The 23,705-nt window shown below is 37.9% G+C and overlaps 1 protein-coding gene across 2 annotated transcripts in view; it reads right to left on the reverse strand.

Moving 5' to 3' along the window:
- Positions 1-2,191: 2,191 nt before the first annotated feature.
- Positions 2,192-23,705, reverse strand: part of CPEB4 (cytoplasmic polyadenylation element binding protein 4) — a 77,417-nt gene continuing 55,903 nt past the window's right edge. For both annotated transcript variants that reach the window (XM_060765120.2, XM_060765119.2), the window contains 6 exons: positions 21,958-22,131; positions 19,515-19,604; positions 17,958-18,076; positions 15,809-15,923; positions 15,377-15,558; positions 2,192-6,844 (listed from right to left, as the gene is read on the reverse strand). In XM_060765120.2, the coding sequence (XP_060621103.1) occupies positions 6,617-6,844; positions 15,377-15,558; positions 15,809-15,923; positions 17,958-18,076; positions 19,515-19,604; positions 21,958-22,131 (908 nt within the window). In that variant the 3' untranslated portion in view covers positions 2,192-6,616. The remainder of the gene's footprint in view (positions 6,845-15,376; positions 15,559-15,808; positions 15,924-17,957; positions 18,077-19,514; positions 19,605-21,957; positions 22,132-23,705) is intronic.

Consider the following 23,705-nt stretch of genomic DNA (forward strand, 5'->3'; position numbering starts at 1 on the left):
TAAATTTTAATTTATATCCTAACCTAATGTAAACACTCCACTTACAAACCTGCTTGGGCACTACTATGATCAGCTAAGAAGGCCCTGCTCTCGGTCCCACCTCCATCTCAAGCATCGCCAGTTGGGATGAGAGACAGGGCTTTCTCCATGATTGCCCCCTATAAAGATCAGATAAATCAGATCTCACTCGCTGCCACCAATTATATATACCGGATCACTAATAGATCCCACTAGCTGCCAAATTAAATAATAAAGCTTCACAGACCAGTTATGTATGCTGCCACCATTAGTTTCTTCAAATGTTGCTTCTGTAATCTTCAAACTTTGAGGCACACTTGAGTCAGGTTTTGATGAACAATAATCAACAAAGTTTATTATTTAGAACGGGTACAAATGCAGTCAATATCTTGGCTGTTACAGAAAGTTGTGTCTTAAAAGCATGATGGTTACAAGAATGGTTCTATCTTTGTTACTAAAGTGTTTCTTCTCTCCCTCCAAAACAAAACAAGAATCCCAATAGAACTGTGTCTCTGCCAGAGATTCTTCAGTAGCCCAGATAAATCTAGCCTGATTCTATCCTGCTACTACCCAGCTAATCTCCTATTAGCTGTAACTTTGCTTTAGCTACCTTCCTAGCAAACTCCTGGCAGACTTAGGCCTTTTCTTCTAACCCTAACACCACTCCACTCCTAAACACCCTTTCTCTTCAAACCCCAAACTCCAACAACTCTTTAAAACACTCCTTTTTTCCTCTCAGCTTCTCCTAAACTCCGCCCCCTTTCTCTACACCAATCCTGGCCATTCTCTGCTGTCTAATACCTAGGACATGCCCCCCCTGCTCTGAACTACACTCAAGATGGCGTCTCCCTTCTCCAAAATGGCTGCTGATGCTTCGACTTGCCCATTCTCTATCTTTCTAGTCTTACAGGCTTTTCCTGGCCCTGCATCCTGGCAGTAAATAAGGTAAGGGTTCTTCACACCCCCCGCCTCTGGAACTCAATCCTCAAAGAGATCAAAACGGCCCCTTCCTTACACTCTTGTAAAAACAATTAAAAATCTATTTCTGCTCCCAAACTTTTCAAGAGGAGGCATAGAATCTCTTACATAGTAACCATGGAGCAGAAATGTCTGGTCACTCTGGCCACCGGCTGCAAAAATTCCAATATTTTTTACTTTATTTTGCCATGTTTAGATTCTGGCTGTTTCTTCCCAATGTAAGTTGTGGAATCGTATATTTGTTATAGTACTATTTACTTCTTGTTAATTTGTTGTTACTTTTTCTGGTTTGTTTTCTGGTTTGTTTTGGGTTAGGCTGGGATGGTTTATTTTGTCTTGGGCTAGTTTTTACAACATTGAATATTTACTGATATTTGTTGCCAACTGCCCTAAGTCTCCTTGGGGAGATAGAGCAAGATATAAATAAAGTTGTTGTCGTTATTATTATTATTATTATTAACATCGTATTGATGGGGTTGTATGATTGCAAAGTAGGATTCTACACTGGTCACTGACTGTAAATAAAGATTTGATTTTGATTTGAATTTTTTTAAAGTAACTAGAATCTTTAAAAGATAGCAGTAAACAACTTTCAGGAAGTGGCAGAAGAAAATAGCTTTTGTTAGCCAATATTTATGAGAACACGTTGTAAGGTTTGTAATGTGTTGACCTAAATAAAACTTAGTGCATCTTTCTGGTTTTCTCTCTTGATTTACACTTCCTCCATTCCTTACTCAACCAGAGCCTGATAATGGGTACAACAGGTTCATATCTTGAAATCCATCTTCTATATTTCCCTGTTCCATCTTCTATATTTTGCTCATTTCTTAAAAAAGAAATTAAAAAATGACTACTGTATTGTCCTGCTGTGTGCTTCCTCTTAAGCAGTGTATGATGTACTGCTCAAAAAACAGATGATAGTTGCTTCTGTAATACTTAATACAGTGTTCTACATTTGCTACTGTTAACAGCAATAATGGGAGTGTGAGTAATGATGAGAAATGATTGGCCTTAAGGCCAACCAATGCAGTTTGTGGCTAAGTACAGATTTGAATGTGAAACTGCTGTAATCATCCCAACATTTCTTACCATTGCAACACACTGGTACTTCATGAATAACAAGAGAGACAGACTCTTGACCCAACTGGAGAGAGAAGACTTGGCCCTTAAGAATTCCAAGTAATAGACCTAGAAGTCATTGCGTTAAAAGTTTTATTCATTCAACATCTCACATTACAAATATTTAAAAATTATATGCATACTGGTATAAATAGTCATTTGCAAACTATTTAATAACATTAATTTTTCACTAGCACTTCAACAAATGAACTCTCTTAAAAAAGAAACTTGTGTTATAACTTAGAATAGAACATACAAAAATATGAACTTAAATTGTGAAAATGACTTTAATAAAAAATGAATTACCCTTATTTAAAATGCTATAATAAATACTACAACCTCCCCATACACAGTAAAAACTATATGGAAATTCAGCCAAGTAGTACAAGTAACTGACATACTTAAATAACTTTTCCTTCTGATAATATGAGCATTACATTGGGGGAAAACATATTAGGGATTAGTAAAAACTAGACACCCACTTGCTAAAATTTTCACTTCCAAAAAATATAACAAAAGAATCTGATGAAAATTATAAAAACTAATTATACTTTAAATTTTAAAAATATAAAAAATAAAACAGTTGAATACAATATTGTCCCAATTCTTACAATGCTATCAATCACAGTAGCTTTAAAATAAGATAATAAAATAAAGCAAATGACCAAAACCTCTTTTATTCCTTTTTTTTAAAAAATAATTTCAAATTTACATTAGTAGAAAGATTGATTTCTGATTCTTTTCTTTAGAAACACCAGCAAGAAAGAGGATTTACTAGAACAGTAGAAAATGACATTTTTAAATGTCTGCAATTAAAAACAAAGAATTACACTGCAAAGATCTTCCAGAAGTCTGAAATAAGTATTGCACATAACTTGAAGTTAACTTGCCACAATTCATCACATTCAAGTTTTAAATCACCTTTTAAAACAGAAGGCTTTAACTCTTCAAGAAACAAAAAAGGGGTGAATTATCAAGTCTTTCCAACAGCATCCTTATAAAACACTAAAGTCATTCACTGCAAGTTTTAGATTTGCTCTCTGCAGAGGTCTGTGTATGGAGAAGTAGATACTATATACCAAAAAAGCACGGGGCAGTGGGGGTTCCTTTACATATAAAATAATCAGAAACACTTTATTTTACATTGCAAAAATAACCATGTAATTACTCTGTAACTACATTGTAAGTACATGGCCAATGCCATGCTTATGAGAGAAAATGACATGCTCATTTACACCCCTTTAAAATAAAGTGATATTCTAAGGTTTTCATTCTAATGTAATGTTAGTTATGCTTGGAGTGACATGGCAACTCCACCTCCTCCCATGTAATCAGAAGGACATTTTATATTAGCACTATTCCGAGTACAGAGTAATATAGATAATCATTTATGCCCTGTAAATTGAAGTGTAACCAAATAATCTGTAAACACGCTTTTCACACAATCACCACAAGTGAATATTAGTAGAATAACATTTTCTTTTAATATTAGTCATGCATACTAACATTACATGCCCACCACTGGGCAGGCTTGGGTTTATTTCTTAAATATGATTTAAAAGAGCAGACACATCTCTGCAAACACCTAACATCAATTTGTTAAGATTAAAAATGGCTAAACATTCACCAAAAAACATCTGTATTTGTGTATTACTTTTAAAAACCTATTAAGAAGCGGTAGACAATTTGGGATGTTACTTTTAAATTTCTACTCTATGCTTATGCATTAAATTTCAAGGGTCTAAAGACAAACTCTCTCATTTGTCACTTTCATGCTTTTTAAAAATGTCTTTTTAAGTCTCAACTTTACATATAAGTATTTCTTAAATTATATGTACACCAAACACCTGGTGCTGGGCTAAAGATGTTTAAGCAACATGCTTTCTTTTCTCTGCAAATTCTAAAATAGCATTGCCAGTGCACAACATCCATAATTCAAAATGTATGCAGAGCACTGAAATGTATAAAAAGCAGAATATAAGAAAATAAAATTTATTAAAATTATTTATATTAAAAAATGAAGTATATGAAGATCTCTCAGTAATAAAAGTACAAAAAGCTACTCTTTGCAATATGAAAAATTGAGGTATTGCATAAAGAGATATCCCGTCAGTGAAAAGTGTGCCTAAAAATGCTCACTGTTGGAAAAACAAGATATACAAAAGTAGTGCATAACAAATATACATTATGTGCATGACAAAATAAGTTAGCTACAAAAACACTGTACCGAAATTCAGCAGGTCATGTACAAAGGGAAAAATTATTATTCAAAGCTACTTCTCAAACAGTGTTATTTCTTGTAATGGTAACCCATCTCACCTGTTCACTGGGTAGGATCGGCACAATAAGACACCCCAAGCAACCTACAAGCATTTTAAAAAATTAAAAGGAATATTCCAACTATAATTATGTACTTCAGAGAAAAAGGTCCCTGACAGTCTACAAAAGAACACTCTCCATTTGCGTTTACTGTTGTCAATATTTGCAGGGATTTCATTAAAAGCAGCTCCCTTTCTCTACTTGACGAGTAGACAGCAAATGTCTCCATTTTGACCTTTGGAAAATAACAAGGTATGTTTTATGTATTGAAAGTAAGAAACCTGCTTCTCAAAGCTAATTGGAAGGGAAAGAAAAGGGAGGAGAGGGCTTACAAAAGAGATGTTTTCCTGTAGCTGTGCTAAGGCAAGTCTTTGGTTTAAGAGTCTATGGTGGTAACCATTGCCAGTTCAGATTGCCAATAGCTTGGGTTGTTTTGCACACTGCTACAAAATTGCTTATTTTGAACTGAACACATTCACTCCTCTCCATTTTCTCAGACTTCTCCTCTCCATTTTTCTCAGATCATCAAATGACTATTTCAAAGTAAGCAACTCTACCATGCACCTTAGCCTTAACAGGGGCATGTCCCAGTCACATATTTAAAACACCTCTCTCTCAGTTACACTGCAACTTGATGAATTGAAGTCATATAATTCTTTATTTTCTGGGCTAAGTTACGAAAAGAGTTCTTTTTTTTTTTCAAGCGTCCCTTTACTTCATTACTTGCTCTCAGCTGAAAGACAAACATGTTCCTCTTAGCAAACATGCCTGCTGATTCATTCAGCCAACAGTGCAAAACATTCCTGGAAACAAACTTCACATTGCCTTCTTTATTCTTTCCACAATACAGCTTCATTAGGAGGTTAAGGCAACAATCCTATCCAGCCCTACCTGGGATAAGTCTCACTGAACTCAGGGGGACTTACTTCTGAGTAGACATGCCTAGGATTACATTGTTAAACTCATTTTATATCCCAGAGTAAGCCCAATAAAACAGCCAATTTTCATTTATGTTGTAAGAGTAGATTCCTAGGGTTTTTTTTAGAAGTGGGTGGGAATCAATACAATAATCTTGAGGTATATATTTAGGTTCTTGTATTTCATGTCAAAATGGAGAGCAAAAGCTGGCCCCTGATTAACATTAGTAAATTAGGATATAGAGTTCTATATAACCATCAAAAAAATAAAATCTATACATTTGTTCTTCAGGAGAGGACATGCCAGTTCACTAGTTGTCATTACTTTAGCTTTGGTAGGATTTCTAGGGCTGTATTCTGATAATGACGTTTCTTTTTAAAAAATAAACAACAAGAACAACAACAACAAAGAATAAGTGCACTCCCCACCCACCCCCCAGTAGTAAATTGACCCAGGATATACATTCGGGAACTTTTAAAATGTGATTGCTTGGATGAAGAACACAGATCTAAGCTCTGCCTACTCAATTAGTAAACGTTTGAATGTGGTGGGAAGTCGGAGGCACGGTGAGACACATACTGTGCTAAAAATTTAGCTTTGGAACCCTTAAATTAAAAAAATTAACTTAATGCTGCTTTAAACCTTGCTCATGCATTTTTGTTGCTTTAAACATGCTCTTTCCTGTTACTAGGTTAACGGCTAACTGCTTCCATTGCTATAAAATCATAGGCGGCAAGAAAACAGGCTCCCCAGAGGTTTTGGGTTTAGGGAAAAGGAAAGGGAAAGGGGGGTAGAAGGAAAGGTGGGTTGGAGAAAGTGTCAGAATAGACTCATAGTGTTCCTATCGCATGGTTAGTTTAATAAAAGTCTTCTAGTGATTTGTTGTTATTAGCAATAATTTAATTAAAAAAGAAAATACTCTATTGTTTCATTTCTCTTCTCTTAATATTGTTCTCTCTTCCTTCAAGAAAAGATAGCAGGAGAGCATTGTCCTCTGGGTGACTAAAGGTAAGAGAACCTGGCTTCCATGCACTGTGTTATTCCTATGAAAAAGAGTTCCCAATACAGTTTTATGACGAGAGTCTACAAAATACCTATATGGTTATAGGTCATTCTTTTGTTACACTATTGTTAAATTACAGATTACAACAGTAGGACATGCTATCTTGAGTAAGAGAGAAGAGGAAGGGAGGGCAAGGGAATCAGGAGAACAGAAGAGTGCACTTATTTTGAGGCCTGCATATGAAGACGCTTCAGTAATCACTTAGTTCCAGCGGAATGAAATATGTCTCGGGCGATCGCCTCCCTCTTTCACCAGGGGCTTGTGGAATTCCCTGCCAGCGCGCGAATGGATAGCAGCCCAGCAATATTCACAGTAATACTGCAGACAGGTAACGTTAGCGCAGAAAAATGGAGCAAATTTTCCACCACAACGGGCCCCCTGACATTCATCACACAGCTGATCATCCAAGACATATGGCTTAACTTCCACCTGTGTTGAAAGAAGGAGAAGAAAAAGATTACACTCCTCGAGTTTTACCTCTTCAGATATCACAGCAAAATTACCGTGTATACAAATAGACCAGTTAAAATCCTAAATGCTGTAAGAACCACCCAGGTGGATCAGGTTAAGCATCCACTGAGGTCAGTATCAAATTTTTAACAGTGGCCAATCAGTTTAAACCCCACAAACACAGAATCAAAGTAATAATTCACCCCATGAAATGTCCTTCAGCAGCTAATATTCAGAAGTATACTTTCTCTGAACTTGAGGGTTTAGGGGAGGGTCAAAATGGTATATCAAGATAATGGAGACCTGCGTTTAAAGGTACATGAGGATATGAAGATTACCTGGTGACTGTGTATAAATAACCAAGAACCCCAAAAGGATTATTGGGAAGGTAAAATGTGCGGGTAGATGATATATTCTATAATAGAGTCTACGGAGATACAAGATTATTTATAACCACTGCAATTCTTACTTGGATAACAGTCATCATCACCATCAGTACCATGATACCACTATTATTATTATTATTATTAATAATAATAATAACAATAATAATAATAAACTTTATTTATACCCTGCCACCATCTCCCCAACAGGGACTCGAGGCAGATAACATGAGGCCAAGCCCAACAATTACAGCAAACCAAAATAAAATACATACAGCAAGTAATAACATCAAATGAAATATAAAGAAAACAAGTTAATGCAAAATCAAATACAGCAAAGCAAAGCAAAGTTTATTGAATAGTCTATTGACCGCATCAACATTAAAAACAAAAACAGACACGTGCACAAACAGACAACAATCACCATCCCAAGACCCCCACAACAGTGAACCAACACACATTAGGTTAAAAGATAACTAAAAGTATTATCATTAAAATGTCAAGATAAAATTTCATACAACAAAAATTAAAATCAAATACAGGAAATGAAATAAAACAACAAAAATGTGCACAGCAGGCTGGGCCAAGTTAAAAGGGGTAGAATTAAAAATATAAAAACCTCTGGGTAATATGGATGAATAGGGTAGAGTGCCTGGTGGGGGGTTTCAGACGGGAACAAGCAACGGAGTGAATATCACTAAAGGATGAGATAAAGTTCATTGACGGGCATATTGTGCTGAGCTAGTCATGGTGTGGGGATTGTATTCATTCCCCAAAGGCACACCAAAACAGCCAGGTTTTTAGGCTCTTCCTGAAGGCTGCCAGGGTGGGCGCTTGCCTAATCTCTCCGGGTAGCGAATTCCAAAGCCGAGGGGCCACCACAGAGAAGGCCCTCTCCCTCGTCCCCACGAGTCGCACTTGCGATGGAGGGGGAAGCGAGAGGCGGGCCTTCCCAGAGGATCGGAGGGGTCGGGCAGTTTCATAAAAAGAAATACGATCACAGTTAACTATTACTACTATTAGCATTTTGAAAGATCATCCTGCATTGAGATTTTCAGAGCAGGAACCGGTGAAGAAGAAAGCTAACAGATCTTCTCAGGTTAGCAGAGTAACATTTTGTTTGTAGAGTGAGGCTCTTGGTATCCACTAGGATTTTGTTCCAGGACCCTCCATGGATAGCAAAATCTATGGATGCTTAAGTCCCAGTAAATACAATGGCATGGTAAAATGAGGTGCCTTATACAAAAGGGCAAAATCAAGGCTTGTCTTCTGGATTTTTTTGGGGAGGGGTGAGATATTTTCAAGCCGTGTATGCACAATCCATGGGCATGGAGTGCCAACCATATTCGTGTTTACTCTAGGGCTTGAGAAAGTCATTTTAAAGTACTATAACTCCCATAACCCCCTCACCAAGATTGCAAATAAAGACTGAAAAACCAAATTCATTTTACTAAGCAACAGAGAACCATCTACCCAATATAACTACAATTCCAAGATTCCTCAGGCTCTTTCCTCCTAGGAGCTACAGTCCAAAAATGTAACTGTCCCAAGTTCTAGTTTAATAAGGACGCATTATGTTGCTAGTCAAAATTCACAAAACAGCCTTTGTCCTGAACTGGCAGCATGTCAAATCAATTACGATCATGTTAAAATATTTTTAATTAAGGATACTGAGTTGCCTCATAAAAAGCCTAGTCAGATATTTACTTTTCGCATTTATGGTTCACTTACATTTTACTAACAGGAGAAGTCTGCATTAATAACTTAATTTTTTTAAGAATTTACCATTGAATTTTCTCAGATTAAAAATAATACATATGGCAAGACCAGAGCACTAGCATAGAGAGGGCTTTAACTCAGCAGTTAACATTGTGCTCCGTGGAGCTCTTGGGGCTCCACAAAGCATACTGAAGGGTTCCGTGATTCCTTCCTCCCCCTTCAAGCTTTTCCTTTGCTTTCCTGCTCCTCCAACTTCCCCGCCTCCCTCACCACCAAAATCCTTTTCAAGCTGCCTCACTTGTGGCAAAAAACCTGCCTTCTCTTGCTGCTAAAAGCCGTTTTTCCTCATCTTCCTCGCCCAAGAAGACTTTTTCTTCACCCCCTTACTCCCTAGACCCTTTCCCCCTCACCTTGCTAACTTGCAAAACCCTCTTTCCCTCTCATTGCTCAGGGGGTGCTATGTGTTATTCCTGTACGACAGAAGGGGGTTGGACTAGATCGCCTCTGGAGTCTTCAACTGAAAAACTGTTAAGTTTATGTTGGTCAAAAACTTCGCCTATGTCTGATAGCTTTACATTATATAATATGTAATACAATATATAAACATTAATTTGGGCTCCCCGAAAAACTTTTGCTTCAAAAAGGACTTATGTAAGACTGTTTTACGTAAGGCTGAAAAAGTTTGAAAACCCCTGCTCCTGCTCTAATCTATCTCCTATTCAAGCTTCTTGATCCAAATTACCCACTTTCATTTCTGTTTGCCCCATGAAACAAAATTTATCATATTTCAGGTAGATTTAAAGGTACAAAATAATGCATTGGGAGGGGAGATCCTTCCAACTCTGACTCAAATCAAACTACTCTCAGCTTGAAAAAGATAAAAGCAGTATTGTTATGGGGTTCTATGTGCCATGTTTGATCTAATTCCATCAGTGGGGTTTAGAGTGCTCATTGATTGTAGCTGAACTATAAATCCCAGCAACTACAAATGTCAAGGTCAATTCCCCCACAAACCCTACCAGTATATTGGGTATGTGTTCCAAGTTTGCTCCAAATCTATAGTCATTTAAGTTCACAGTGCTCTCTGGATGTTGATGAACTATAACTCCCATAATCTAGGGTCCAACCACCCCAAACCCCTGTAGTATGTTCTGTTGGTCATGGGGATCTGTTTGTCAAGTTTGATTCAGATCCATTGTTCATGGGAGTTACTGTGTTTTCTGAAATTGAAGGCCATATTGGAAAATACATACATACAAAGATACATACATACAAAGATACATACAAACATTCACTTTTATTATATTACTAACTTGGGGACCTGGTGATGCCTAGGTTACTTATGAAAGTTACTGTTTCTTTTGGGAAGTTTGGTAATATCTCTGAATGCAAGATGAACTATAACTCCTACGCAGGTGGGTCATCCCCCTCCCCCGCCAAACCACTCCAGTATGTTAAGTTGGCCCAGCTTATTTGAAAAAGGCACTGCTTGTTTGGGGTTGTTAGTTAATACCGGTTTGGTAATTTGTAGCTCTATTTCTTGGGAAAAAGCCAGTCTTTCCTATTGTTTTTTTTTTTTAATGAATGTTCCCATTAGAAAATGCACAGGGATGTGGGTGAATTGCTATTCCCAAAATTGTGAGTCAATCACCCTGAAACCTACCAGTATTCAAAGTTGACCATGATGGATCTGTGTGCCAGGTTTGGTCTAGATCTGACGTCGGTGGCATTCAGTGCTCTATGGATAAGGGTGAACTACAACTCCCAGATCAGAGGTCATTAACCCCCAAACCCTGCCTATATGCACAGTTTATTTATTTCATTTATTTATTTCCAGCATTTCTACCCCATCCTTCTCAACCCCCGAAAGGGACACAGGACAATTTACATTTGGCACAATTTGGTGCCATTAAATATAAAAAAGCAATATATTAAAACAGGTGGCCATATTGGGTCGGTGTGCCAGGTTTGGTCCAGATCCATAGTTGGCTAGGTTCAGTAATCTCTGGATAAGGGTTTACTACAACTCCCAGAGCCAAGGACAATCAGCCCCAAACCCCACCTGTATGCACAGTTGGCCATATTGGGTCTGTGTGCCAAGTTTGATCTAGTTCTGATGTCGACTGGGTTCAGGGCTCTCTATATAAGGGTGAACTATGACTTCCAGACCCAAGGTCATTCAACCCCAAACCCTGCCTGTATGCACAGTTGGGCATGTTGGGTCTGTGTGTCAAATTTGGTGCAGATCCAATGTCAGCTGGGTTCAGTGCTTTCTGGATAAGGGTGAACTACAACTGCCAACATCAAGGTTCATTCTCCCAAACCCCTGCAGTCAGGGCCATAGCCAGAAAAAAATTACGGGAGGGGTTGAAATTTTCGGGGGGGGGGGGGTTGAAAATTTTGCGGGGGTGTGTGTGTTGAAACCTGCCTCCTAGCTCATGCTGAAGCAAAGAGCATAGCAGGGGGCAGAGCAGCCTTCAATAGCCTGCAGCTCTGCCCCTGTCAACCACCTCCACCAAGTCTGGCCTCCTTAATGAGAGCATTCAACACCCCCCCCCCCCAACTTGGTTGCTTCACTACATCGGCTATTGCTGCAAGTAATGACAGTGTGAATAAATTGTCAATATTTGCTTGAGATAGTGCTTACAGTTCTGGAGGGACTCTTAATTTTTTGCATCTCATAGACTTAGCATGGGGATTTGGTTAACCAGTTAAAATTCATGAGTAAACCAGTTTTTTTTAAAAAAATCTGAAACATTTGGGGGGGGGGTTGAACCCCTAACCCCCCCCCCCCTCGCTACAGGCCTGCCTGCAGTATGTTCAGTTGGTCATGGGGCTTCTCTGTGCCAAGTTTGTCCTGGTCCATTGTTGGTGGAGGTCACGGTTTCTCTGGATGCAGGTGAACTATAACTCCCATGAAGATCAGTTTCCCCCGAACATCTCCAACATGTTTTTTGCAAAATAATTTTTATTCAATAACACTATAAAAACTGATATAAAACATGGTAAGGTATTTGGGTTTAAGGTAAACAAAAGAAGGAAAAGTGGGGGGGGGGGTTACGGGTAGGAAGGAAGGATGGGTGGGTATAAGGAAGAACAAAAGAGGGGTGGGATTTGTTGACTTCTGATCTCCTTCATAGTGGTTTTTTTTAAATTCTCAGTCTCTTTATCCTTAAATTTTTCTTCTCCCTTTGCTTCTCCCTTTTATTTTTTTTTTTTTGGGGGGGGGGGATAATTCTCTTAAAAATTACGTGTTGGATTGTTTTAAAATTTTAAGCTTTTTTCTCTTGAGTCATGAATTCTTTAAATAGCTGCCAATCCGTTTTCCCCCCCTTCGGTTTCCCTTCATTTTTAATAATAAGTGTGTAAATCCATCCATTTTCATAATTTCCAGTATTTTTTTTTTACTAACCATTGATGTATTGAGAGTATTTGTGTAGTTCTCCAGTTTTTTGCAAATACTATTCTTGCTGTTGTCGTAAAATAGCTGAATAGTCTATCTGTATTTTCATCCATATTTATATCAATTATTCCTAATAGAAAATATTCTGGTTTCAGTTTTATTGTCTTTTAAAGATTTTTTGTATTGTTTCTTGAATCCCTTTTCAGTATTCTTTTGCTTTAGTACACATCCACCACATATGGTAAAATGTGCCTTCCTGGATTTTGCATTTCCAGCAATTATTGTTTATGTTCTTATAGATTTTTCTCAATTTTTGTGGAGCTATGTACCATTGGATATGAAGTACCTTCACCAGATTTGTCTCCCACAGCCCACTGCAACCCTCGGGGCAGCTTACATGAGGCCAAGCCAATACAAAAAAATTACAATAAAATAAGATACAAGTTACAATAAAACAACATCACAGAAAAATACAGAACATATGACTACAATAAACAAAATACAAAAAAAGCAGCAGACCAAACATAATGACAGTGAGCGGACCGCATGTACATACAATTATTTAAAAACTCAGGGGGAGACACAGACTCCCCATGACCAAGAGTACATACTGGAGCTGCTGTGATACACAACATCTCCAGTATGTTCTCTTGGTCATGGGGAGTCTGTGTGCCAAGTTTGGTCCAGGTCCTTCATTTGTGGGGGTTGCAGTGGGCTGTGGGAGGCAAATCTGGTGAAGGTACTGCATACCCATCGTCCATGATCTATCCTCCCCCAAACCGCACCAGGATGTATAGTGGGTTATGGGGAGTCTGTGTGTCAAATGTAGTCCAGGTCTGTCATTCGTGGGGGTTGCAGTGGTCTCTGGAACTGAGTGAAGGTACTGCAAATCCCATCATCCATGGCAAGTGTGGTTGGGTTTACAGTGCTCTCTGGATGTAAATGAACTACAACTTTAAATCATGGTGATTTTTTCCCAAACCTCTCATTCAGTTGCTGATCAATTTCTGTTTGCTGTGTGCCATAGGAATGGGTAGGAAAGAGTTAAGTGAGAGGCAGTGGGTGGGGTCATGCAAATTTGGAGAAAGAAAGGATCCCTGGGATGCCCATTCTGGAGAAAAAAAATCTAGGATGAAATGGTCCCCAAATGAAATCATTCCTTGGGTAGTTGGTGTTTGGGGAGGACATTGGTGGGTGCTGGGCTACATGTTCATGGCACTCACTATAACCTACAATTTCAGTTGAGAGAGTGCCTTTGGAGGTTTCTCAGCACTTGGAATTGTAGCCTGTTTGAGGAGGGAGGCTGTGTAAGTGAACACCTCTGTCACATACATGCATACACACATTTTCACTTTTATTATAAATAAAAATAGATAAATATGGGTTTCAAGTCAACAGCATTGCAAGTTCAAAAATATTTCAAAGTGATACATATATTCAGAAGGAACTGGAAATAGGCAAGTAATTAGGAACTGTAGAAATAATAGTGCTACATGCCCTTGGTGGCTTTTTCTGCCCCCTTTATTTGACTGTCTCAACTCTATTTCTCAATGTTCAGTTCAAATTTTGGGTTGCTGCAGCATGAGATATTTGAGGACCTAAAAGAAAAAAAATAATTTGTGCAATGACCTCTTAAGAAGCTCATTGCGCCCATTTTGCCTTCCACCTCACCCCAACTACATCCCAAGAAGTGCCATGGCATGCAAGACTGCATGCACAACTTCCAATGGCTGACATAGACACTTTTAACAGTGGCACCCCATTTGAAAGGGGAGTATAGAGCCTAGAAAAAAACCCTTAGCATCCACAATTTTTAGACTGTTCAGAAGTAATTCAGTTCATGAGAATTGTACAATCTGCAGAAAGAATCACTATTTGATCTTATATCAAGGCTATATTCCCCATGGGAAAATGAGGACACAGAAACTGGAGACATGGAGATCCAGCATGGGGCCAAAACAGAACTTCTCTATGCATAGGAGGCTCTGCCCAGAAAGGATGTGCACATGGATGTACTCCAACTTAGGGGCATCAACCTCATTTTCACCAAGTGCCACATCAGCCGTATGGTTGTCTGCAAGGGGCAATTTGTCATTGTAAGACTGTATAAATGTAGCAATGTTGCACTGGCACCGAAAGCCTCATGGGCCACATTAAATGACATGGCAGGCTGGATTCAGCCCCTGGCCTAGCATTTAACATATGTGCGCTAACTGAAGGGTCATATGGAACTATTTTCATTTCTCACTCAGACTTCAAGTAAGTCCTATTACATTCTGACAGGAAATCTAACCTGCATTATTATGTATTAAGAACCAGAATGTGACAGTAAGAAAGATAAATCAGGAACTGAAATTGTCTTTACAATCTTCTGTGAAGCGCAAAACAATGCTTTTTTTCGTAACCCAGCCTTAACAAGATGGCAGTGAAGTATGGAGTGGGGCTAAAAACAACCAAAAGCAATTTGTGGTTAAAATATTTTTGCTTTTATTGGCTTGGGTTTTAATATCAGTAGCTTTAATATCAATATTAGATGGTGTACACATATCAATGATTGTTGTTATATGGTCTACAATGAATTAAAATAGGATTTTGGTAGAAGTCTAACAAATCCTGTAGAAATTAATGAAGACAGTGCAGCAGCATGCCTTCCACTTTGATAAACCAGTTGGCCGTTCTACTTTTAAGCACACAAGCAAGGGTGAAAGAGAGGCCAACAGTAAGCAAGTCATGCAGAGGTAACAGGATAACATTAAGAACACAGGCTTATGCTGTACTACAGGAAATGTCTCTGGAGGGAACAACTGCTTTAGAAGGTGCCAGAAGGTAGGAAAAAACAGTGTTAAAACTAGATACCCAATCTCAGGTTGGTTGGTTTTCTAAAACATGCAGACCAGAAATAATGGTGAAGAAACTGGTAAAGAAAGCCTTCCCTTTGGACAATTCTAGACAAATGAGCCAGGAAAAGAATGCAGAGTAAAAAATAGAATGTGCTCCAGCCCTTACCCGTTTATCTATCTCTCCATGTTGCAGCTGAACAAAGCGGGCACTGATAGCAGCTATATAACTCTGTTGATTAGAAAATGCCACACGCCCAGCTCCTTTTGGGTATTTCAGCTCAGGGTCTGTGTCAATTCCAGCATAGCAAACTCCTCCATACAGCCGGTCCATTATCATTGCAAGCTCCACTAAAAGAAAGAAATGACAAACAATGTATTTAGGTATTTTACACACGAAAGTCCCCTTTCTTTCTAGGCCCTAGGCAAGTGTGTTTATTTGTACTCCCATATCTGGAAATAATTGGAGTGTCAGCAAAAGTTAAATTTAGCAAGCACTGGCATATTTGTATAACAGAAATAAGGACACAATGTTCCCTCGCAGCAGTGAGGCAGCGTGGAGAAATCAACAAGCCATTTTCCTTGTCCTTTGCATACATACCTGCTCTTAAGGGTCGAGGAACTCCTCCTACAAAAATAGTTTTCCGTGGATCAAGAGGCTGCGAGCCATCCATCACAAAGTCACTATCACTAAGATTCCAAGGCCGGATCTGAACCTACAAAGAAAAAAAGCAAAACAAGAATTTACATTCACTGTAAATCAATTAAGTAGTTGAGATGAATTCACACCCATACACCCCAACCCCCAAAATCATTCACAGCACACTAGCCTTCCCTGTGCAACAGAGGTACTTATGCATTGACTTTTAGATTCTATTTTCTACTAAATAAGCCAAGCACTAGCACAACCAAGTTGCCATGTATTATATGTAGCCAGGGCATGAAGGCCTACTGTGGGGAAGTGAAGGTATTAAGGAACAAGAAATTTAACTAGAGATGTGCATTTTCCTACTTCCCTCAACCATATGAATAATAGTAGTAGGTGAACTTTGACCAAAAGCCTCTGGCAAGACTGCATGGCCACCAGACCTCACTCAGAAATTCCTTACACAAACAGGAGATTGCTAGGCAGAGTCCAAAGGCCTCACAGGCTCTGTTTAGCAGGACAGATGATCCAGGATGGGATATTTCTCCTATCCAGCTTGCTGTGCTAGTACTGGAAGTGCAATAATATGAACAGACTTCATCACTGGTTCTTGGACTCTAGAGCAAATCCTATGCTTCAAAAGCACCTAAGAATTATTATTACCTGTGCACAAAATAAGAATTCTTTATAATTAAGTATAGTTACATCACATTAACCTACATTCGCTTACAATTAATTAACATTATTAGTGCACATCATAAGCAAACAAAACAAGCCAGATGCCCTCCCAGTTCCAGAAATAATTTAAATTTAGAAATTTTGTAATTAAAATTATATATTGGTTTGAAAATGTATATAAAATGGTGGCATAGGAAACATTTTTAAAATAAAACCTTGGTAAAATAGTCTAATTTGTAACTACACTATGATAAATGAAAAATCCAAAACAAACACATAACTAAGCAGACTTGCCAAAAATTATCTTCCTAAATTATCAAATACAGAAATCCATTAAAACTTGAATTCGATTAAACAATAGCTAAGATATACCTGATTTATCCTGCTCAGTCTCTGAACTATATTTTTAAAACTCCTGTTTTCCTGAAGGATATTATCACACTATTTACAACAGCTTATGATTTTGCTAAAATTATACAATATTTCTTATCTTTTCAAGAAAGTAGATAACATTTACTTATATTATGCAAACATAACTTTTGTTCCTTTAAACAAGGCCATATCTTCCTGGGCACCATTATTGTACCACAGGTACCGGACATTTATTTGTTTATTTGTTAACAGGTAAGAGGCACTCTTGTTCTGAAGATGTTAGCTTTCTAGTCAAACTGGGTCAGCCACCAGAACAAGTCACTATCCAGACACTACATTAGAAGGGCAACATTAGAAGCATTATTCAGAACGCAGAAGTGCCCACTTTGATACGGAACTCTGTGGACTTCCACATGAGTGTATTATATGAGGGAGTGCATTCATGTTGAACCAGTACATAGGGTTAACAAAGACACATTCTGAATATTTTAAGTAAAGCTTTGGTCATCAGGTGATGCTTACAGAGTCTGTACATTGAGTTCAACATGAGTTTGAAGGACCAGCAGTATTGCCTCTGCCTCCATATGCCAAGTAGGGGGTTCTTTTAAAAGTTATGTCTTGGGTACTGTGCCAAATCTCTTTTCTTTGTGCTTCTCGTTTTTATTTGTCAAGGCCTTTACTTATGCATAAAAGTGAGCAGCTGGAGTGCTTGCATAGCACAACTTCAGTACATCCTTAGCTGCACCTCACACTGGGACAGTAGCAAGATCTCATCTTGAAAGACAATGCTGAAATGTATAGAAAGAATATAGGCCCTGAAACTCTAATTGCTCAGCTTATTAAAGGCTAGCAAATTTTGGCATAGTGCTTGGCATTTTCTACTTTGGCAAATTAACTTCTATATCATATTCTGTTATCACAAAGAAAAAGTTGCTCAATGCACCTTGAGTAAAAAGCTATTGGTGCATTGCTCATGTAAGCAAATATTTCACTTAACCCCCAATTCCTATGTATATTTTCTATTAAACTATCCATATATGGCAATTCAGCTTACCGGTTTGTCTTTAATTGTGGGACTGGAAACACATAGGTAGAGTTTTCCATCCTCTTCAATACATGCATCAATCAAAGCCTGTACAGAGCTTTCATCTTGGAACAGTAAAAATGCATATCCTAGATAAAGAAATGATTTCTATGAGATCCTAAGAGTTGGTTATCTATTTTATCTAGAACATATGCTCACTTATATGTCAAACAACCTAAAAGCAAAAACCATGTTACTCCTTAGGGATATTTCGATCCGAACTTTTAAGGTTAAACCTTGGACTTGGATGGACAGATTCAACTTCTCACATATGACGTTTTTAAAAATCTCAAGAAATTTGAAATTTGCAGATGTTGACTCCTGTGGTCTCTTCCACTTCTATGAGCCTATGAAATCCTCATTAACAGCAAAATGTTCTACAGAAGTTATATAACACCAGATCTACTCACAAAAATACATAAATCTTAACGAGGCAGGTGCTGGAGGTGTAAAATGCAGAGGAACCTTCTTCCATATGTGGTGGTTATGTGAGAATATTCAAGGATTTTGAAGCAATGTAATTAAGGAAACAAATAAAATGTTGTGCAATAAGGTAAAAAAAAAAATCAGGGATGTGTCTGCTAGACGTATTCAGGGAAGGTTTCAACTGGGATGAGAAAGAAATTGTCCAATACAGTTTTGTGGCAGCAAGAACCATAATTGCTAGGAATTGGAAAGAGGGAAAAGTGTTAACTTGGAGAAATAAGGTAATGGATTACTACACTTGGAGAAATAAGGTAATGGATTACTACACTTGGAGGACCATTATGCTCGGATTACATGCAAATGGCCACGATATCCAATAACTTGGCAGGCAAAAACAATGAAGAGTTCCTAAAGACATGGAAATGGATGATGGCATATCTGGAAGGAGTGTCAAAGAAGTGAATGATAAATAGTCCCAAGAGGAATTTATGGGTAAACACGATAGAAGAGTATATAAGTAATGTTATAGGCACCACAGTGACTAGGGATGTAAGCCAAGGTGCGGGACGCACAGGTGTGTGGGATAAAGATTAACCTTGTATAGGATGTGGGCAAGAGGGATGTCTTATATGTTATAGTGTGGGTGTCATGTGTATCATGTGTATCTATCATGTTTGTAAATATTAAAAGAAACAATAAACAACGATTTCAAACCAGAACAAAATGGAAAACATTGTATACTTTTATACTTCTTAATCAGTAATATTATTACTAAAAATGGCTACATTACAGAAGAAACCTATGTGTCCAGTGAACAAATTATTAAACCCAATCCAGAAAGAATGAGATCCAGCTATAAATTCTTTAACTCAAGAGTTTCTCAGACCAAGCTTTTCCAGATGTTTTGGACTTCAACTCCCACCATTCCTAACAGCTGGTAAACTGGCTGGGATTTTTGGGAGATGAAGTCCAAAACACCTGGAGGACCACAATTTGAGAAACACGACTTTAACCCAACTCACAGGGATATCATTAATTCTTCTAAGCCATGTTGAAAATGAGCAAAATATAAAAAGTGACAAGCAAATTAAAAGTCGTTACCTTTGGGTGGAAAATAAGACTTGCTTTCAGCCTTGTGAGGCCAATCCACAATCAAAGGACCAAAGCGACGAAAGCTAGCTGTAATCTCATCTACAGGTTTGTGGAGCAGGGATGGGAGGAGACACAAAGAGAAAAAACCTTAATATCCTCATTTTAAAAGCTTGCCCGTATAAATCTATTTTAAACAATTTGGTAAAAAATAATCAAAAACAGCAAGGATTTCTAGCCATCCTAAAACAGCTTGGCAAGCTGAAACATATTCTTAATAATGAAGAAAACAAGAATTATTAAAGCTAAATCTTTTAAGTTAAAAGAAAGCCTTCCAGAAGATCACTCCAAGGAACAAAATCACTGAATGTAAAGAGATACCACATCCTAGCTGCAGGCATTCTCCCACAGATAGCGTGCAGTGCTCAAATCAGAGTGCTGAACACAGTCGGCTCTGAGATCAGCCTTGCAAAAGGCTGGGAGAAAGGAAGAAAAATATCGCACAGTCTAGTCATGTTTAATGCTTCCATCACATGCTTAAGCCACATCTGTGCACATTATCTGAGCTTGACCTCAGACTAACTTCAGCAGTGCTTGCAGAAAATAGTTATGTAATAGCTACAGAGACGAGAATACAGACAGTATATGCACAGCACATTAACAGAAAGCAAATGCTGCAGCCATTTCAAAGCTTCCTTCCATTTCAAAATTCAGCTCAGGTGACAAGCACACTGGCTAATGCTACAAACATTGAAATGCAGGTTTTTTTCCAAGCTCAGTATGGAATTTTTCCTCTCTAGTCTAATTTTAAAAGAAGCTCGCAGTTAAGCCTATTTGAAGGATAGAAAAATAAAATGCTTAGGAAGGACATGGTAAAAAAAATAATTGATCTGCTCTCCTCCGTGTGTTTGTTATTTGACCCAGCTTGCCTCTAGATTTATACATACTTCTATCAGGAATTCTTTCTACAAAGCACCTGCAAAGCAAGTGGTCTCTTATCTGGTCACAAGTCTGTTAGATTCTTTCATATGTATACAAACAAGATAAATACTGATCCTGGGGAAAAAGATGGTGTGAGCTAAACTGGACATGCAGTGTGGCATACTGTTTTCCAGAGTTTTATTTTAAAAATTGTTTAAAGTTGGGGCATCTCAAAAAAATTCATTAAATGGTGAATATAACATTTCCAAAGAAGCAAAGGCAGCCATGTTAGCCATGAAACAAAATTAAAATGTGTATTATGATGAAAAAATGGAAATCCTGTCTTATTCTTTTAATTACTCGTCTTCAGAGATTTAGAGAGCCAGCTTGGTGCAATGGTTCGAGTATTGGGCTATAGCTCTAGAAACCAGGATTCAGATCCTCTCAGTCATGGAAACACACTGGATGATCTTGGGCAAATCGCACTACCTTGGCCTCAGAGGAAGGCAAAGGAAAAACCCCTCTGAACCAACTGTGCCAAGAAAACCCAGTGACGGGTTCAGCATAGGGTATAAGTCAGAAACTATTTGAAAGCACACACACACACAATTGAGTGATCTAAGGGCATTTGCCTAGAGTATTCTCCAATAAAAGCTTATATAGCAATCACTTTCATCTATTGATCATTCCCCAGCAGTATTTCTTATGCCTGCATAGGATTGCAAATAAATTACATAGGGATAATTCATTTCCCCAGTAAATTATATGGGAATTGCAAAAAGGCTCCCTTGGCTATCAGAAGCACTGCATTCTATTAAATTTGAGTCTATATTAATACCTTTAACATAAAGCACAACCATCTCCAAAATAAAAAACCCTCCATAAAGAGTTTTATGATGTCATTCAACATAATATCCAAGAATCTGAACCAGATGGAGATAAAACCTATCACATGAGCTGTACAGCTCATAACTCCTTATTCCTAACAGTTCATAATCCAGCAGCTTGTATGTTTGGCAGTTTAGGTAATTCTTTTCACAGTCTAAGAGAAAACTGCCTGTACTCAAAACACCACAGTGCTGCAACTGGAATACTTCTTTGCTTACCCCATTTCACAACTAAGCCTAGAACATAGTTAATGTGGGCAATCATGGCTACAATGATTAAAAAAAAAAACAATGATACCAAGGGAAGCTACTTTTTCTTTGGCTAATGTGGTTGAAAAATGTTATCGCCTAGATTTATGGCTCTTTATTTCCCAGTGCCCACATGGCCAAAGAGAGGAGTGACAACATCTAGACCATCTTAACTGACAACAACAAAATAATATCTTGTAATACTATCTTTTCTCTTCTTCCCCTGTATTATTTTTAACACCTTTGCCTGATGAGGAAACCAGTGGAGTTGCAAAAGCCTGCATGATAGATTTTACATACTTTTGATTTGCCCATGCTTTATGGATTTGATGTTGCTATATTTTTCTATATTGCCAAAATGGCTACCGCTAGATATGCTTACTGAAACCCAAGTATACCTTCATCAATATCAGGTGGGAGGCCTCCAACGAACACCTTGCGGGAGTAACGTTCTACTCGCTCGCCATTTTGGTGAGAGAAGCAGTGTGGTGATCCCAAGCCGCTATGGAGAGTCTGATCCCCACGTCCATCATCCAAAAACCCATCTTCCATTGGGAACAGGGAGGACTGACCTACATTGAAAGAGACAAAAAGGCAAAACATACTAACAGAAGAATATTAAATTCCACAGCCGTGACTATTTTCATTGACATAAACTGCTACATTAGCAGCTTTGCAGCACTTCACCTATTATAATTATTATAATTATTATAATAAATAAAACAAACATTTAACTACTTGCTTTTTATACTGCCTAAAATATTGGTATGTGAAGACCTGTTAGCAGCTCCATAGACACATGTTAACTGTTGCCACCACATTACCAAGGATAGGCAAATCAAATTTTCTTAATACTAGAAAGTTAATGACTACAAGCTCTCCCTATTAAAGCATCACCTAACTCTGTTCCAAAACAACAGCTACTACTCCTTATGTATATATATGTCAAATATCACAGAAATAATATAGAAATGATTTATGAGTGACTCCCAGTGCCTTGCGCCAGTGCCACAAGAAAAAATATTGCGAGATTTTACTCACATCCTTTGACTGCCTACTTCAAATGAAATATCCTATACCTAGTTTATATTTAGATGTAAATTCTTGATAAGACAAATCTAATAAATGCAGAAAAGAGTCCTACCAAGCAGAAGCCATCCAGAAAAAGCAGCATTACAAGATCCTGAAATCGTTTAGCCTTGGTTCTTATTGAGCTGGAAAGCATCCTTGTATTTCTAAGTAGAAATGTGTTTCATAGATCTCATAGTACTAGGCCATCAATCTGATGTAGCACTTAGCTGGACAGATCAAGGGTCCAATTGTGCCATGAAGGCTAGAAGATGTCCTTGAACCAGCCAATAACTATGCTCAACTAATCTGTTGATACATACTCAAGTTGACTGCCGAAACATTCAGGTTAGGGATTGAGGCAGGGAGGAAGATGGGTTTGAGAAGACTGTGATACAAGCTCTTTCCCGAACAGGGTGGGAATGGGGGATGTGCCTTATTCTGAAGCCAACCTGAATCATCCCATCTCAGGTATTAGCTGTCCTCTTGTATAAATGTATGCTTATTTACCTTAAAATGTCTTTTCCACATATAATACTAGCATGTCAGATATGAAGACTATAGCCAAGTCGTATCCCTACAATGCTGTTTTTTCTATGCACAAAGAAGCTTTTTTCTTTGTAGCAATTATTACTTTGATATTACATAATTTATTTTATACCACTCTGAGATCATACAATATAAGGCAGGAAATAAATAACCTGTATTTTATGAATAAATAATGTAACATACTAGTAGATTGCTTGTTACTCATTTTGTCAGGTGCTGTATGTATGGTACTTTCTGCATATTTCTTGGTTTTGTTTTACTCCCACTTAACATATGTATAGACAAAACTGATCACTTTCACATTTCAAGACCAGCTTGAAACAACTTGTGTTTCCAGCTTGGGTTTTTTTTTTCTCATTTGTTTTTAGATTAATGTTCACACTAAAGAAAAAATGTGTTAAAATCCCTTAGACTTCCCAAACCCCCGTCCCCAAGAATCACTATAATGTCACTTTGTTCAGAGTACATCCAGACTGATGAAAATATACTCATATAAATGATGAAAATATACTCATATAAAACTTTTTAA

This window comes from Anolis sagrei, chromosome 2 (genome assembly GCF_037176765.1).
Source record: "Anolis sagrei isolate rAnoSag1 chromosome 2, rAnoSag1.mat, whole genome shotgun sequence".
Classification (NCBI taxonomy): domain Eukaryota; kingdom Metazoa; phylum Chordata; class Lepidosauria; order Squamata; family Dactyloidae; genus Anolis; species Anolis sagrei.